Source organism: Lichenostomus cassidix, chromosome 1, assembly GCF_008360975.1.
Source record: "Lichenostomus cassidix isolate B80296 chromosome 1, HeHo_3.0, whole genome shotgun sequence".
Taxonomy (NCBI): domain Eukaryota; kingdom Metazoa; phylum Chordata; class Aves; order Passeriformes; family Meliphagidae; genus Lichenostomus; species Lichenostomus cassidix.
This window is the reverse complement of record NC_139479.1, coordinates 94,916,376-94,935,258: the sequence shown is the minus strand read 5'-3', so window position 1 is coordinate 94,935,258 and position 18,883 is coordinate 94,916,376. Positions and strand designations below refer to the sequence as shown.

Sequence of the window (18,883 nt, the reverse complement as noted above, 5' to 3'; positions counted from 1 at the left end):
CTTTTTACTTTTTTTCTTTTGAAATTCTCTCACAGTTTTTAGTAGAACCACATTAGCACCAGCCAGAACAAGAGCACCTGTACTGCCCAAGTGGATTGAGCCAACAACAGGTAGGGCTGTGGGTTTTGGGGGTTTTTATAATTTATCAGTAAAAGACCAGAATGTGACTTCCCCAGGTCATCTTGAGCCCTGAAGAGTATCTCATTGTGTTTTATTATTGAATTTAATTCCTCAGACTGCTATATGTGCTTGTACTGAACTTGTTATATAATTCCTGAGGGTGATCATGAAATTATATTGACACTCAGTGTGTGTAAATTTACAGATGAGTGCTTGTTTCATTGTTGTTGTGTGGCCACTGTTTACTGTTTTCTAGATGTTAGGTCCAGAATAATTACTGGAAAACGCTTAGCTGAAAAGGGTCACCCAGTTGTTTGAGTCCGTCAGGAGGGTCGGTAGGAAAACCTTAAAGTCAAGTATCTTGCTAGTTACTCTCTGTGCACATGGTGTGTTCACACCAGACCTACTCACAGTCAGATCATGCAGAGTTTGGGCTGTGCAATATTCAGGCTTGGATACTTCAGCACCAAAAACTTCCATGTTGGTGGATGACATCTGAGTGGGAGAACTTCAATTTACATGTCCTTATACACACAGATAACAAACATCCCTAACCACAAAGATTTATTAAAAATACAAGTTTCATTGAGGGAAAATATTTTTTCCTTTTACAGTTTTACTTGATTTTTGCACCCAATCAACATAATATTTTCAGTGCTAATTCAAAATGAATCCATGGGTTTTTTATTTCATAAAGCATTATTACATCAATACAAATGGGGTTGGGGATTTTTTAACACAGCTATTGGTTAATTAAATACATAATTTTAGGATTCTTCCTCAACAAGGCAAGCTTAAAATGATGAATAATGTGAATGAATAAATAATTCAGATATTCAAGGCAAACTTTTGGCTGATCAACCAGTAATAGTGCTACTGTCCTATACTATCGGAGGGACCTGTTACTATTTCTGTGCTAGCTAGATTAGGATAGCTTGGGTCATATTCCATCTATTCTAAACATTTTTGCCTGTGTAATGTTTCTTTCTAGTGTCTTTGGCAATTTAATTCCTTTTGTTGATCATAGAATATCTTGAGCTGCTCATTCCTGTACATTTTGAGAAGCCTATCAAGAAATGGTAAAAACTCGAAAGAGATGGTTGTGTATTTAAATTGAATTAGATTTAACCTGTTTAAAACATGACATAATTTCTCTATTAGAAAGTGTGAATGCCCTCATTAGAGGTATGTGTTTTTTGAACTTCCATAGTGCTTCTGGTAAATTAAATGAGGCTATCAAATCCCAGGACATCAGAGCCAGTTAAAGCATTAAATGCCCAATTTCAGTAGTTGTGGGTCAAATAGTTTTGTTGTTCATTTGTGTTGGAAATCACCTTATAAGTGAGCTTTCTAATGTGTGATTACTGGAATAGGAGAATGCACACAGGTCTCCAGGAGTGATCACATTATGAAATTATGCACAAACACAAAATTACACAGTACATTAAGCTTTTGTCTTCTCCCCTATAGTCATAACCTTGGCAGAGGTATTGGGAGGTTGTAAAAAACACCAGCAAAAATGAGTTCATGCTAAGTAAATAAGTAGTACAAACATAATAGTAGTGAATTGTTACATGCAGTTTTTTGAGCTTAATGCTGGTTTAAGTTGCTAAAATACTGTTTTAAGCAATCTTATTGTAAGTGTCCCTCTTGTTGTGCCCATCATTTGTTATTATTGCCATATCTTTATAGTAGTGCCTGTTGCCAGGAAGAGCTAGAGCTTGCTTGTGGTAGATGGTGCCAAAAGTCACCATAAGACTACTAGTTACTGTGCATGCTATGTGTACTCGCTGGCAAATATGTGCCTTCTTTAGAATTCTTCTGCAAAATGATACTTCCAATAGTGGTTTCCATTGCCAAATTACATGTCTTCTTTTCTCTGAGTTAGAGAAATATCCTGAAGATATCTGTTGGCTAGATTTTGTGTCCTGCCAAGTGAGCCCTTTAGGTCAAACTTGGTACCTAAAGTACTAAAGAGTAGCTGGAATTTGTTATCTCCTGACCACTTCTTTGTACCTCCAACCTTGCTTCCATAACAACTCATTGATGCTTTTCTATGAGTCTGCACCTTTCTTCTGAGAAGTGTAAGAGAAATTGCCAATAAATTTTGTACATTTCTGACACCTTGAGAGGGGACTGCAGCTTTTCACAACTTTTCAGTCTGTACTTTTCTTCATGATCAGTAAGTGAAATCCCAAATCTTCTGTGAGGCAAGTACATCACAGTATTGTGGCAGTATCTGAGACACAAGGCTGACTGTGCCCACAAATATAAATTTGCACAAAAAAGAGTTCAGGGAATCAATTACAGAAATCTTCTATATCTCTCCCAAACAATGTGCAGTTAATTACCTATTGCAAAATAATCCCTAAGTCTGCAAAAGAGACTTAAGAAAGAGCACTCTATAAACTGGAACCCTAAGTCTTGCCAGCTGAGCAAAGACAAAAAAGGGTTTTTTCAGTATTTTCTGTGGTTAGATTATCAAAATTCTCAGCTTTTGATCAAAGATGATCTGAACTCTTAACTGGACTGTTAGGAATATGTTATGTATGTAACAATATGCTCTCAGACTTACCTTTAGATGTTACATCACCTATTCTTGGATATTCCGTTGCTTGAACACCAGTTTGGATCTTTTAATTCCTTGCTGGACTGTTGAATGTACTCCATTTCTTCTTCCTGTCGGGGCTCATTAGCTTCAGTGCAAAAATGTTTCACCCCATGCAGACAGTGCTTGGCAGCTGCAAGGCCCAGATGATAAGCAGTGGAATTTGTTTTTTCCAGCACCAGCACATGGGATTGTGGCTGATTTCCTGGCAGGCTTTTCAATCTCCTCGCTAACTGTAGTGCCAAGTGGTAAACTTGACTGTGGAAAAGTGGCAGCAATTGCTTCCTCATGACTAGCATTCCTTATAGTTTTTTGCATTGTTTTAGCCATTTTCTCTAGACTATCACTTTATTCAGATGTTTTTTCATATTAGTCTTAGTGTATGTAACTTATCTTACTGAGTTGCTTTTTGGTTTAATCCCAAGCATTTAAAATCTGCTCCTGATCTATTGATCTTCCTGACAAATGTCAGCAAACAAACTTCGAGCAACATTTCCATTCCCCTTGTGAAAGAGAGACATACATGGTTTTTATTATAATGGCCATTAACTTGTGTTCTAATTTCTTTTTATTTTTTAATCTGTGTGTGTAACCCAGTTCCAGAGGAACTCGAATATAAAGGTATTTCAGTTTATTTTATCAAGGGCAGTTTTTCCATTACTTCCCTTAAAATTATCCACTCTTCTAATAGTATTCCTAATACAAAAGACACAGAGCTTAGTTTAAATGTGTTCCAGACCCCATGAATGCTTCCAGGAAAAAATACAAAATTAAAAGACAGACAGACATGCAAGTAATAGATCTATTCTCAGTTGTGTCAAAAGTTTGGATGAATATGGTAAGTACTTCTAATAAGCAACTTACATTAGCTAGAATAGGGGAAATGCTATGATACAGCAAACTTTGGTTGTGCAGGTAACTTGTGTGAAAATACAAAAATTTATGTAACCTTGAAGTTTATTGAAATATTAAAATATTCGACATGAAAGTATTGTGGTTTGAAACTTTGACTTATTTGTCATTACTGCTTTAGTAATGGCAGAACAGTAGTGCATGTTTCGGAAAGGAAAGGAAAGGAAAAGATTACTTCTTTCAACTAGAACACATACAATATTTTGGTCATTCCTAGCTGATGTAACCCAGAAAAGATGATTCTAAATCAGATTCTAAGGAGGAGGCTAGAGACAGGCTTTTCCTTAGACCCTGTAGTATGCAAAACTAATCTAGACTTGTAATAGATACTTGGGTGATTTAGTGTGAATGAGTTAATGTGCTACTACATTTTGTTGATATGTTAACTGAAAGGTGAGCTGAGAAACTAAACATGCTCTAACTATAAGTCATGATGTACAACGTTATTTTTATTTTTTTTAAGCTGATGCTGGTCTTCTCATGCCTCTTCTTCCTTGAACATCATTAACATGAAACATTGATTATCACTCTGGTGCTTTGTATGTCTGAAGATCTAATTAATCATTTTATTCACCTGAAGACAGACTGCAGCTATATAAGACCATGTGATGTGTTCAGGTATTTTAGACATAGGGACCATGACATCTGCATCCTGTTCCCACATTGCTACAAGTCTCATTTCTTTAATCTTCAGTAAATTATTTATCATGTCCATGCTATGGACTGTGGACTTGTAAGGAACACACAACAAGAATGGCCAAATAGTAAAGTAATTGAAAAAATATCTGCTTCATATCATCAAAATACTAGTGAGAAATCAAAACAACTGAGAACCAGATTATAAACCAATGAAATCTTTAGCTGAAATCTTTAGGTCATGTTCGAATAGGGATGTAATTTGATAATTGAAGTAATATTGAGATTTTTTTTTAATATATCATATTACAGGGGTTTTTGTCTTATATCATGAGCAAGGTTGTGTGGGGGTTTTTCCCACAAATATGATGAAGTTGCAGTGTATCTTCTGGCTTTACTATATATACAGTTTTTATAAAGAAGATATACTTATTTTGTGTAGAGAAAGCATATTAATTTAACAGTCTGGTGGTACTATAAATACCAGCATGTGAAACAGTTGTTCTGTACCAGGAGTTGTGTTGATCTTTTTAATGCCACTTACTTTTTTAAAAACATGTTTATAGAACTTTTAAGTAGGATTTTCTCTTATATACAAACTGGATGTTGTGTATACTTTGTCTCCTCTACTCCAAATATGGTGAACATATTTGGTCCAGGATTCTCTAACCATTTAAAATGGAGGATGACCAGAGATCTTATTATTATTGACCAGAACTTTGCCCTTTGCAAGAACCAATAGACATTTTATTATGTACACTGAAAAACTGGAAAGCCCTCTCTACTCGTTTTTCCACACATAATCTTGGTTTATCTCATCTGTTACCTCTTCATTTTATTAATTTTCTCTTTCCAAATATACTTTATGTGAAGAATGTTTAAAATTAAACTGCAGACTTTATAGAACCAGATTGCTTTCTACTTACCTGAATAAGAAGAAAATGGATATCACTAAGTTACCAATAAAAACTTATGTGGGCTATAAATGCTGATTTTGCACATCATGTCAGCTGAAGTTTGAACCTATCCAATATACAATATAGTATTCCATGACATGGTGCCACACTGTAGATATTTATTTCATTTCCTTTTTTTCACAGATGACCTTTATATACCTGAGGATACTGTCAGACCATTCGGCATAGATGTCAAAAAACCTCCAGAATATATTGATGCCTGGCAAAAGCCGATTCCTGGTAAGGTTAATAAGAGTAGACAATACAGCAAATTTTAACAATTGCTATTAAAAATAAAACCACTGCCTTTTCTGCACACAAAGCACCTCCATTGTAAAGAAAAAATAATTCTCAAACATCCTCATCAATACACCTTCTCATGGCTTCAGAGTGCTGCTAAGAGAGATAAGAATATTTCATAGTCACTACTTAGTCACTTACATATGCTTAGTCACTGCCTGTGGTAGAAACTATTACCACCAGAATTGAACCCTTATGAGCCAACAGCCACAAACTATAAGCACTGATATTTTTCATGTTAAGAGTTTCCACATAGCAAAGGTGAATAAGGTAAAAACAAAACCAACTTGTACTCCCATGTATGAGAAAGTTTTGTTGAATATTAGGAAAATTAGAATATTAAGCTTGAAGGCAAATAACAGCGTGGAGTAAATCAGGTTACAGGGTTTTTCACATGTGCTTTAGATGGTTTGGAGGGTATACTTTTCTGGCAAGTCTTACAATTGTGTTTTCAAAACAATCAAAATATTTTAATTGAAAATGGCTTCCACAAAATGGACTTTAAAAATAGTTTTTAAATTTTGTTTCAACTGAGAAGTTTCAGTATAGAATATGTATGCCACACACACACATATATACACACAAACATGCATACAACAGGTAGATATCCTGATGTGTAAAGAATTTCTTTGTTTCTTTAGCATAACCAAGCAAAGAACTTGTTTTATCTGTAATTTTTTCTCACATAGAAACTGACTGAAAAGAAAATCCTTTTTGTTTTACTCTTAGATTTGCTATTCAGCTGCAGCTGTTCTTTTTAGCTATCTTCTCCTTTGAGAATATATTATTGGATTTAAAAATGCTAATTTATAAGTGCTGATTTTTCCTAATCCCTGTTGAATTTCCTTTGCATGTATTTTACCTCCACAAAGATAAGAGCCTATCTTGACAGCCAAGTTCTGATAATTTATCATTTCTAAATTTATTCAATCTGACCACTGTACTTTGCAAAGATTAAGTCCAGTGTGATATGCTATTAGTAGCAGCTGAAGGCAAACTATAAACTGAAAACAAGGATGGTGCTTTGCCCTTTTTGTTACTGAATGTTACGTAGTGGTGTTTCCTTAATTTATCCAGCTTGTGATTTGCAGAGACTTGAAGTTTTTTTATGCTCATAGATTTGAAGGGATATCAATATCAACTTTTACACATTTTATGACATTTGATGCCTACAGTTAAGCTTCTAGAGCTTTGAAGTAAGCCAATACCTTGAACTATAGTCATAAAAGGCAGGTGGGTATGGTTGTGAAAGTAGCTACTACTGTTTCAAAATTTTCTTGTATAATTCCACTGTCCCAGCTCTCTTCATGAGGCCTTCATATATATATTAAAATTCATGGAATCATAGAATGGTTTGTGTTAGAAGGAATCTTTAAAGACCAAACACATCCACCCCACCTGCCTTGGCAGGGACATCTTCCTCTACTCCAGGTTGCTCCCAGCCCTATCCAACCTGGCCTTGAACACTTCCAGGTTTGGGGCATCCACAGTTTCTCAGGGCAACCTGTGCCAGGCCTCACCACCCTCACAGTAAAGAATTTCTTCCTAATATCGAATCTAAAATGACTCCCTTCCAATTTATATTATCTATTATGTAATATAAATCTACCCTTTAAACAGTTTAAAACTTTCTCCTTGTCCTACTGCTCCATGCCCTGTTAAAAACCTTTTCCCCATTTCTTTTACAAGCCCATTTTAAGTACTGAAAGCTGCACGGAGGTCTCTCTGGTGCCATCTCTTCTCCACACTAAACATCCCAGCTCTCAGAGTTTCTTCATAGAAGAGCCCCAGCCCTCTGATGGTTTTTGTGGCCCTTCCATGGACTTGCTCAAACAGGTCCATGTTGTTCCTGTACTGGAGACCCCAGAGCTGGATGGAGCACTGCAGCTGGGGCCTCATGAGAGCAGAGGGGGAGAATCACCTCCCTTGACCTGCTGGCCACACTTCTTTTGGTGCAGCCCAGGATGCAAATAGCTTTCTGGGTTGCGAGCTCAAATTGCTGGCTTGTCTTTGGTTTTTCATCCACCAGTATCCTCAGGTCCATCCCTGCAGGACATCTTTCAATCTGTCTCCCATGTAGCCTGGGTTGAGACTGGTGATTGCCCCAACCCAGGGGCATGATCTTGCACTTGGCCTTGGTGGGCTTCAGGACGTTTGCCTTGGCTCTCTGCTCAGCCTGCCAGTGTCACTCTGGATGGATTCCTTCCCGTCAATGTGTCCACTGCACAACCAGCTTGGTGTCTTCCATGGAATTGCTGAGGGTGCACTCATTCCAATTGTCTATGTCTCCAGTAAAGATGTTTGCCTGAAGAGGCTGCTCATCCTCTTTCATCAAGAGTGACTGAGTCAAGGAAATAGATTCCCAGTCTATAAGGAGCTTTGACATTCATTAAATCCTAACGTTTCACCATGCTGTTGTCCTTACAAGAATCAACATTATCACAAAATCCCTAAATTCTATAGTGCATCCTAGTTTACAAGTTCAATCTCTACACATTGGTAATTAGATTTGGTGGCTTCATCAGCGATCACCCAAATCATTGTGGGAAGTAGTAGAAGGGAAGAGTAGGAGTTTTTATTTTTCCAGAGTACAGTACAGTAGATTCAATTGTGATCCAGTACGCTGAATGTTTGCTTGGAACTGTTGTAATTGTGCTGTTCAGAAAATATGATAGAAACCACTGGCAAGTCCATACTTGCAAATTTTTACCTCATAAATATCTTGGAAAATCCCATTCTCTAATTATGGGCAGGGGGAAAAGTAATGATTCATACTGCTGTATAGTAATATCTAGGGTATGATGACTTATATATACAAAAATTTATTATCCTTTTTCAGGCCTTAGGCATATTTTTTTCATCTCCATCTGGGTATTAAGAATGAATATGAAACCTACAAATGCTATTTTCAAAACCACTACATCTTCCTGAATTAATCAGGGCATTATTTTTCTGTCTCAATCTGAGGGATTTAAAAAAAAACCAAAACAAACCAACTGTTTTATAAGTGATTACAACGAGAGTCCAAAAGCGAAAAGGGAACAGAGAGAGATGGAGACATTCCTATTTGTGTATTGTAAGTATTTCTAAAAAACTCTCCTAAATGAGTCTTTGGATCTGCTCCCTTCTCGCCCACAGTCTCTCTATTTATAGGGTGAACTTAAGGTCTGATACATAGGACTCAAGGTACCCTATGGAGCCAGTAATTCAGTATCAGGCAACTTGTATCATTGTTGACATTGGCAGTGTTGTAAGAATTATATTGCTCTTGAGGGTTTTCTCATTTTAGGTTACAAAAAGTCTTTTGTTACATAAATGCATTGCACATATCTCCTGGATTTTCTTAAGGAAAGAAGGACAAAGGTGAATAGTGGAACAAAAATCTTTTCCTTTGCCTTTCCTTTGCATAATAAAGTCCTTCATAATTGACTGGAAAATACAGTACCATTATTTGTAAGTATGAATTAAGAGGCTTATGTTTTCCTTTTAGACCTCACTGTCAAAGGACATTACCAGATAAATTTAATGGTACTTGCTGGAGCTGCACATTGAAACAACCGAGTTGGGCACATCAGAAACTTCTACCACAGTAACTGTCTTTAGCCATGTCAGTGCATGAGGTGCCAGTAACTTATTTCAGTTTTGAATGGCACAGAATAAAAAGTTCCTAATAATTTCATTTTCTAAGATCTCTTGCTTCAAGCTGAGGGTGGCCAGTTGTATTAGTCAGAAAGTACATGAGGTCAGAAATTTTTTGAAAAGGATACTGAAGATGTTTCCTAGTACATTGAGGTGGTGTTTATTGTGTGAAGATATATCCATTTGAGTGCCAAAAAATTACTGTTGATAGAAATGAGTACACAGAAAGTGAATCACTGAAACACTTGTACAAAATCCCAAAGGAACTACATTTTTTTCAGTGTAAGCATGGTTTAAAACTTCATGGCACACATTTCTCAGAGAATTTAAGGCTGAAAATACAACTCATTCCAGCTCCTAACCTCACCTCTCCACTTTATATACTATATCAGACATGAAACATTGCTTGAGAAGTCAGAATACAACTTCTAGTGTGTTTCTGATTATATGGAATTTGAGGTTAAATAATTAATAATGCTGTCTTGTCATTCAGTGACTACACCACCTGGCCCTCAGCGCCCTCCTATCCCTCCTGCCAGGCCAACTCAAATGAGAAGAAAACCTCTGCCTCCCAACACCGTGATTGGTAAACCAGGGAGTCCAGGTATCTCAGCCTTTTCAGCACAAATATTTTATTGTGTGTGAGATAGTACTGGCTAGCAGGGTGTAGGAGAATTTTATGGCATAGATTTCTTTGATGCTTGATATCTATAGAAACTAGCCTTTTGGAACACACAGGCCTTGTGTCTTCTGTCTTCTTACATAAACCCTGTTTCCTTTTTTCCCCTAACCTGGTTATGTTGAAATCATCCCTAGTAAGGGAGCTGATAGCAAAATAGCACACTCCAAGTCATCCTTTAAGAAAATCAACCTTAAGAATATTTCATGTCTACTTACAGCTTTTTTAGCTATTTAATGTGCATGTTGGATGGGATATATTGAATATTGTGCTTCAATGCCAACTCCTAACTGATTATTTGTTAAGAAATCCCTCACATATATATGGTATATCCATTAACCACTGCAAATAATGAGCTAAGTCACCCAGACAGCTAACTGCACAGGGAGGTAGAGCAAGCTGAGTTATTTCATGTGCAGAGTTTAGCTTGATTGTTGTGCTAAAGTATCTCGGTTTCTCAGTATCAGTTTAAGAGGAGGTAGAAACTTCCATGTTTCCTATTTTATTTTAATTTTGTCCTGAAGTGGATATTCAGTATCCATATGGATGTTTTGTCAGTGAATTCCTTAGGCTAACATTATTCCAGGTAGTCAGAAACTGTCATGTCCTTAAGCTTAGCATCATGACAACTGCTTTCCTCTTCATATTGCTCTCTGTAGCTCCTTGGAAATATAAAGGTCTTGGCTCTAATTGTATTTCCACTTGTGGATTTTTTTGTTTATTTCATTTGAGACTTTGTGTGCTATTAAGGTACTAAAGACCTAAATAATTCTTTAGTATTTTGAGTGGCAGGTGAGTAGCAAGAATCTCCAAGATGGATGAAACAAGCTGTATATTTACTCAACGGCAGAGCCAAGATTGAAATGCTGTGTCTGTACTTGTTGTTGATGGGTGGTGTTTCCTTAGTAACAGCTCCAACAAAATAGAACACATCATCAGTCTTAGACCTGATACATTTTCTTTTGCTTGTGTTGGGGTCTGTACTAGTTTTCTCCACTAAGCGTCTAATTAACTTACCAGTGTTTTGAAATTTCACCCTTTTTCCTTACAGTAGAGGCCAGGTTATGTGGTAGTCAGCAGTCACCATACCTTCCCAGGCTTTCAAGATGGAATAAATTGGTTAAATGATCTGGTTCTTCCTTGTGGGGCCAGTAGAAGATTTTCCTTCTTCTGTGTTTCCTAGTGTTTTATCCAGCTTAGTTTTAAACATTATAATTTTGTTTCTTCTAGTTCTCTGGAGAGACAGTTCCACTGTACTAACAGGAAAAATTTGCCTCAATGTTCTTCTTGGATTTTCCCTGTCAGAATTCTGCCTGCTTTCTCATTAACACTGTGATTAATTCTTTACTTGCATCTCTCTAACTCATCCAGTGGATATCATGGAAAGGTTTCTATGCAGACATTAAAAGTCTCCTGAATGGGAAAAAAAAAATGGAAATGAGAATTCCAGAAACTTTGTGAAACTGAACTCTAGTGAGAATCTTTCAAATTTCCACTTTGTTAAGAAAATTAGTGGAAAGTAAGGATTTTTGTTGTTTTAAAGTTAGTTCACCAGAGTTCTGCCTTCAGTTGCCATGTTCTTCTGTCATATATGCAGGAGAGGTAACTACATTATACAGTTCTTGACTCTTCAGGGTTGAGATTTCACTGTCATTTCATGGTTATCTGGGAGTGTCTGCATGTTTTGTAAATTTAACTTTTGTCTTTTACAGCTATCTTGAAAGAAATCAAGGCATGCTTTACCATGGATTGTTTGCCTCTTAGAAACCTGTTTCCTTCATTAGCTGGTAACAGCTGAAGAGTAAAAGCAGTGTCACACAATCTAAAATAATTTTTAATAGCTATTTAATTCTAGGACATAGTATTGCCTCTATCAGTCAGTTTCTGTCCAGATTCATGGAACCAACTACAGAACTGAGTTCAGACAGATAACTTTTTCCTTGGGTCATGTAGCATCATAAATGTTGAAAATGTTGAACTTGGCTGCATTTTCTTTCCTTTCATTTGAAGTGTACCTTAATTTAATTTAGTGGAAGCTCCAGTACAGTTCTGTGGTTAAACTCTTAATGCAGACCACAGTTAAGGAGTTGGTGTTTATCACTATAAATGTACCAGCCCCACCCTTGCAAAGGTATGTGCTGTTTTGGGAGCAGAAATGAAAGGATCTTACCTATATGTGAGGGAAGAATCCAAGTTTCTGTTGCTGACTTCAGCTATTGTTCTTACAACTCATGAAGAAATGTGCCTTTCTTTAAGGAACAGAAATTCAATGCTGTCCATTTTGCATCCTTTCAACAGTCTGTGTAGGATGGTTCTGTGCATTAAACCAGGTTATATTCTAGCTAACTGAAGTTCTCCAAGACATATTAAAAGTAGCAAAGAATTTTCTTATAGGGTTTCAGGATTAGGTTACATTTGCAACTAGCACAATTCGGAACTTTCCTAAATCCAGATGAGGGATTACCATGATTTAAATGAAAGTACTTGTTGCACAAAGCAGTTATCACAAATCTGAGTTCTCTTACAAAATCACAAAGCTGTTTGACTCCTTCAAATGTCTTGTTGTTACAAGTTCTTCCATCTGTCACTATAGCTAAGCCTGCTAGACCAACACCACCTGTGAGGACAGGAACACCATATAAGACACCAACAGCTTTTGCAACTCCAGACTATTATGGTAAGCATATTACAAAAAGTTCTGTTTTCTTCTTTTTCTCTTTTTTTTTTTTATTAATTAACAATAAAGTTTCCATTTTTCTTTTGCTTCCCTTCCCTGAACTATATTGATGCACTATATATTTAATATAAAAAATATTCTGTGTGGGGGGATTCTGATTTCTTTTATGGCAGTTTGTGACTTTTTAAATTTGACTGTGTTCATCTAGCTCCCTTCTGTTACACATCTTGGTAGTTGAGAACATGACAGACCTTCCATCTTCCTAGAAATCTATACATGCTGAGTAGACCTTCAACACTATGCAGTGGCAATTTAAAACTGTGCATAGAGTAGATAAGGCTCTTCTTTTCCTGAACATTTCTATTTGCACAGGACATAAATTCAAAGTATTATTTGTCAGTGACTGATAGTGCTCGTCATAGATGTAATAGCCTCCTACCTTTTTGATCAAACAGCCACCATTTAAATAGAAAAAAATTAGTAGTGCAATCATAGAGGTCAGTGGGTAATTTGCCCTTTTTAAAACTGGGAGCTGATTACAAATTCAGACCTAAGTCTTTTCAAAGTGGCATGCAGTAATAGGTTTGGAGGAGGATGTGCTTAGAATTTTTGATCCCAAATGTGCAGTTCTTGGTATGTTGTCATGAATTGTGCTGTTTCTAATTTTCCTGGATTTACAGTAATACTTAAATTCTTGTCTTCTTACAATGATCATGAACTCCCTGTGACCCTTAGTGCTCAGTAAAGCAAGCTGGATGCTAGATTTATTTATAAATGCTTGTCGGGTAATAAATGTACTGTGTTTTGTCTGTTGAGGTCCTTTGTAGTATTTGCGTCATGTTCAGTGTAGTGGCTAATTAATACAACATTGTATCATGAATCCTGACTGCTTTAGCACATTTCTGTTCACCAGTGTATTTGCTTTCAATTTCCTTCAGATTTTATGGAAGTTGTACACTCTGGAGACAGAATTTTTTATTTCATTGTTATTTTTAGAGAAGCTACTGTGCCAATGTAATAATTCTATATATTCTAGGAACATAAAAAAAGCTTCACACTAAACAGTCAGTACAATGCAAAAAGATCCTTTTTGAAAGGTCTAAAAACTATTTTACGCATATTGCATGAACTGAATCAGCAGTAGTAATGAAATCTGTCATTTTGATTATGGCTGTCTATACTAGCAGGTAAGTACAGGGTTTACACAGCATCACAACCAAAACAGAGTTCCTAAAATGAAAAGACAGATCTGGCAGCAAAGGTCATTAATCTATTCTTATCATTATTTAAAATACCAAAGGAACTGTGAAATGCTGCAGTTCTAACCCTGAGACTTGGTATTTATTGCAAATTATGTTATAACTGTGTTTCCTATAGTTGATGAAACTGTCTTCAGCTCAAGTCCTACATCAGAAACAGATTCTTCAGGCAAACCAAGGTATCAAGGTAGGATATTAATAGCTATGGTAATTTTATTTCAGGGAGTATATGAAGTCTGACCCGTCTTGCATTAAAAGTATCTTATTTGGTTATTCAAAGACCAAAAAACCCAAACAGCTTAATATTGAATATATGGGTTTTATTCTGAAAGTTTTGTGTTTGACTTGTGCAGACATTTGCTTGGTGTCCTGGGATGGATGCTGTGCACCAGGTGAAATGGCACTGCCCTTTTCTAAAAACACTCTATTGAATAACAGCTCTTTCCTGTTGTTCTTAGCCCCCCATGTCAAGTACATGAAGAAAGATGACGATGTGCCTTGCTCCATCACAAGTTCTCTTGAACATTTTCCTCAAGAAGAAACTGGCAGCAAGGAAGAACCCACTCGTCCTCCACAGAATCCTCCAACCAACCTCACGGTGGTGACTGTTGAGGGCTGTCCTACCTTCGTCATATTGGACTGGGAAAAACCAGACAATGACACTGTTACTGGTTGGTTTGATTTCTTTCCTCTATTGTGTGATAATACAGTATTTCCAGCTTAATCTACTTTCACAGTAGTATTTTGCCATTTACAAGTACTTTAATCTCCTGGGATTAAAGGATGCCAATGCTTTTATTTTGTGCTGCTGTCAGCTCAAGTGTGGATAAGAAAATGCTACTAGATTATAACAAGTTTTACACAGCTAGGATCATTGGTGTCAGTGATGACACAAAAAGATGCTTAAGAAGTATGGCTCCATATCTTCTCCAAATTTCTGGCTTCTCTCTGTACAGGATCTGGTAAGACCTAGTCAAGAAGTTCCAACAATTCAACAGTATTATATAGATGAACACACATAGCGTAGACATCTTTCTTGATCTGAGGATGTTGTTTAACAGTGAGCCAGACACAATCAAAGCTTACATCTGTCTAGTAAGTCAGTATAACTTTGCCTGCAGAGTACTTGCAATACCCACCAGAAGGTCAACAAGCTCTCTCTGCTAGAAGAATATGGTTTTTTTCATTTAGAAAGGGAGGGGTCTGTACTGAGAATAAATGCATGTGAGTCATGCAGGACTCAGCAGACAGACAGGTAAACATGCAAGATGGTCATTCCAAATTCTTCTGTCATCTTCTGTATATCAACACTAGCTTAGAAAAATTGAACGTTGAAGTTAGTTAACAACTCAGTTAATGACTCATCCAAATCAATTCTGAATTCAGGAGAAGGCATTGAATCCTGTTTTCTGAAAACAGTGATTGCTAGAGATTGCTTCATGTTGGCACCAGTGTGACATTACTTGTTTAGTCAGACATAAACCAACTTTTCTGTCACCTCTTTCTATTTTTGTAGTTATACATGTTTTTCCAATCATCTTACTTCGGCATCACGTTTCTTTGGTTTGTTTTTTTTTGTTTTTTTTTAATAAATGTTCTTTTTCTGGTAGAAAAGAGGACACAGAAATGTAACTTGTTGCATCATTTTGGTTTCTCAATGGTTACTTTGCTTGACTTTAACTACACGCAAGGGGTTTCATTGGGTATGCCCAAAAACAAAACGTAATAGAAAGGTCTGACAAATAACAACCAAAACAGTGGTCAAAGTCACCTTCTTGTTTTCTCAAAAACTGCAAATGTCAGGAACAAAGACCATTTTGCTCATGCTTTGCTCCTGTTATGTTGCCACAGAAATGCAGTGCAGTTTGTAGCCTTGTGCACAGAGTAACAAGCAGGCACTGGATGGACTCAGTAGTTCTTTGTGTGTGTGTGTGTGTGTGTGTGTGTGTGTATGTATGCACAGATTTACATGCTCATTCATTTCCTGCATTTTCTTTTCCAGCTTGAATGAATTAAAAAGTCCAAATCATGTATTGACTTCAGGCTGGCAAAAGGCAGAGAGATTGAATTCCTGTAAAATTGCTCACTCATTTATTATCTGGTTGTACTTAAGCAGCTCCAGTAAGAGATGTTACTGAAACAAATTTTTCTTTACGGTAATTTTCCAGAGTATGAGGTTGTGTCAACTGAAAATGGAGGAACTGATGGTGAGAAGGAGAAATCAATTATCACTACAAATCAAACCCATTCTACTGTGGAAAACCTAAAACCTGACACCAGGTAATTAAATAATTTTCTAAGTTAGTCCAACTAATTTAGACTGTCAGCTGTCTGCCACTTCAAATGAAAATACATATGTAAATAAGACCGAATTGGTTTTACTCCTGTTTTGATAGAAAAAAGGTATGGTTTGGTTTTGCTTTTTTGCAAATTAACAGATAAAACATATTTGAGGAACTTTTAGGAAGTTTCCAAGAGTATCTGTTGTCTGGACAAGCTGCAAAAGTGACGTGTTGTATCAGAAAGACTAACTGACAAATGTAAGAAAATTAACATGAGGAGGAAAAACAAGTTTGTCCTCTATGTGTTGTTTTCTTTCAGTGTCTTAAAACAGCTGGCAAATTAAAAATGGGTAAGTGAATTCCAGTTGATGGAGTGCCTCTCATGTCCAAATAAGCATGATCTATCTTTAAATATCATATCATTAAAAAGTATTCTTCTTTTTATGGTAAAATTCAGAGCAGGGAAGAAGTCTTTTGTTACATTGCTTATTAATTGCATCAGAAAGTTAATGAGTGATACTTGGGTTTTTTCCTGTAAGACCATCCATTTGGCTTAGGTAACTGGATTTTTCCGTTTCAGATAAACTTCCCTTTTCTATTATTATCATCCATAAATTGAAAACACAGCACGAAATTCTGCATAGAACCCATGTTGAACCTTTATTTTTAGGCAGTGTGGGTGTTATCTGGGGTCTTGGTTCATGCTCATGTACTTGTTACCAGCAGCTCCTAGGAGAAGGAATGAGGAGCTATTGCACAAAGTGAGGGCAAGGGAAGAGAACATGGGGAAATTGTGATATCCCAAAAAAGCGTCTTTGACAGACTTCAAAAGATGGGCTCACAAGAGGGGCTAGAATCCCTGAGTTTTGCTTCAAGAATTCCTCTGTTATTTCCTAAAGACATGTGGCTTGTGAGAGAGTGAGCTGCAGCTAAGTTGTTTCGTCGTGTTAAGAGGCTAAACTTACCAGGCTACGCTGTTTGTGTTTTTATTTCAGTTCTGCTTTGAAATAATACAGTTGCATCTTTGAAAAGAGCTCTGTGTTATTAAGCAGATTCTCTTTCATTACATGTTCAAACTCTTCATGTCACATATGGTGGCAGAGATGGAATGGAATGGATTTTTTAAGGTGTAGAAAAGACATGGAAACAAAGAACCCTTGCTGTTGAGAGCAATGTCCACGTGATCATGAGAGAAAAGCTTTTTACACTGCTCTTTGCTCACAAAGGAAGCAAAAAGGGAGACAGGCAGATCCAGCTAGAACCATTGGGAAGGTCATAACGAAGGCAGGAGCTGTGCAGAAGTAGATAAAATGGTTTTTAACTTTAATTAGCAACAATTCTGTCAAACCTGTGAGAAAACTTTCAGGTTTTGGTAGGAAAGAGCAAACCAAAGACCATGAAGTAGAGCTAAATAGGAAATTGGGAGTGACTGGTGGAAGCTGACTTAAGACATAAAGAGATAACTTTTCCTGAGGAAGGAGCAACTACGATTCACCAACCCCAGCCTCAAAAAGGAAACACAGTGAAAGCCTTTCTGGATCCAAGAGGCCACTGCCCAAAATTGAAAACCTTTGAGATAAATTGCAGTGGTTCATATTCTTCAAGTCTCACCAGATTTAAGGATGTAAAGTCCTCAGACTGGCTCTGTTCAATAAAACTCCCATTCCAAACAAAATGTGTTTCCTAATTTTGAGGACACCTTGAGAGCTTTGGCAGAAGTACAAGAAGTTAGTGTTACCATTTAAATCCAGGCTTGCTGGCACACTAAATTCAGGGAAAACAAGAAAGTGGTTAAAACAGCTGGCACCATGTAGACAGTATCTGCTCTGCCAAGGAACATCACATGTCTGTAATAAAAGTCTCCTGTCTATCAGGAGCTGCTCATTAGATGAAGAAAATGGACCTGTGGACAAAACTGACTGGAAATAGGAGGAACAGTGACAATTAAACACAGCTCAATATTCGTTAACAGAGTCCCTGAAAGGTCTAGAAATTCATTAAGTAGTACATTAAGACTGGGAAGGAGACTTTTCCATAACTAGCCTTAAAGGAAAGAGCTGTAGAAGAGGTGAAGCTGGAAAGAAACTTGGAAGAGAAATAGAAATGCCTCTTGCAAGTAATCAACATTTACAAAAGTACCGGCAAGTGTATGGAAAGAGAGACGCCCAGTAGCAGAAGGTGGATTAACTGGGAAGAACCTCTTGGCCTAGGAACACCTTGGAGAAACTGACAAGCTGAATTTGAGAGTCTGTTTTATTCAGCTCTCCTGAAGCCATCAGTGAGTCTCGACTGAATTCCCTATGCTGCTCTGAAGGTCCAGAGCATTCAGAGTTAAAAGCAGCTCAGGACACATCTAAACCAGGCAGACCCAAGCAAAGACTTCCCAAAAAGGCATAAAAATGTTTGTGAATGTGATACCTCAGTCTTCATGGGCAAATTTAAACCAGAAAGACCCTATGGCAGCAAGCCAGCTCAAGCCTGTAGTTGTGCAGATGTACACTCTTGAGGAGCTGTTCAAGGCAGAGATGGTCTGCAGTCACCTTGGCCAAGGTCTATTGTCCTGTTGAGGCAATTCACCTAGGATATCTTAGTGCCTGGTCCAGAAGATAAAGAGTAAATTGTCCACAACCAGCAGGAGGGAAGCAAGACAAATGACTTGTCAGTGTAAAGGGGGCAAAACAAGCAGGAGGGAAAACCTGGGTGCATCTGAGCCTGCCAGACCATGCTGTTTGTTTGCTTTTCTCCTTTGCATTCTTCATTCAAATAGGTCATACTGCTACACCTCTGGGAAGCTCTGCAGCAAGGCAGGCACCCT

The 18,883-nt window shown here is 37.2% G+C and overlaps 1 protein-coding gene across 26 annotated transcripts in view; it reads left to right on the top strand.

Annotated features, from left to right (window-relative positions):
- Positions 1-18,883, top strand: part of ABI3BP (ABI family member 3 binding protein) — a 140,022-nt gene that overhangs the window by 103,797 nt on the left and 17,342 nt on the right. For all 26 annotated transcript variants that reach the window (XM_085072150.1, XM_085072103.1, XM_085072099.1 and 23 more), the window contains 7 exons: positions 36-110; positions 5,377-5,472; positions 9,665-9,775; positions 12,444-12,527; positions 13,905-13,973; positions 14,245-14,457; positions 15,955-16,066. In XM_085072150.1, the coding sequence (XP_084928276.1) occupies positions 36-110; positions 5,377-5,472; positions 9,665-9,775; positions 12,444-12,527; positions 13,905-13,973; positions 14,245-14,457; positions 15,955-16,066 (760 nt within the window). The remainder of the gene's footprint in view (positions 1-35; positions 111-5,376; positions 5,473-9,664; positions 9,776-12,443; positions 12,528-13,904; positions 13,974-14,244; positions 14,458-15,954; positions 16,067-18,883) is intronic.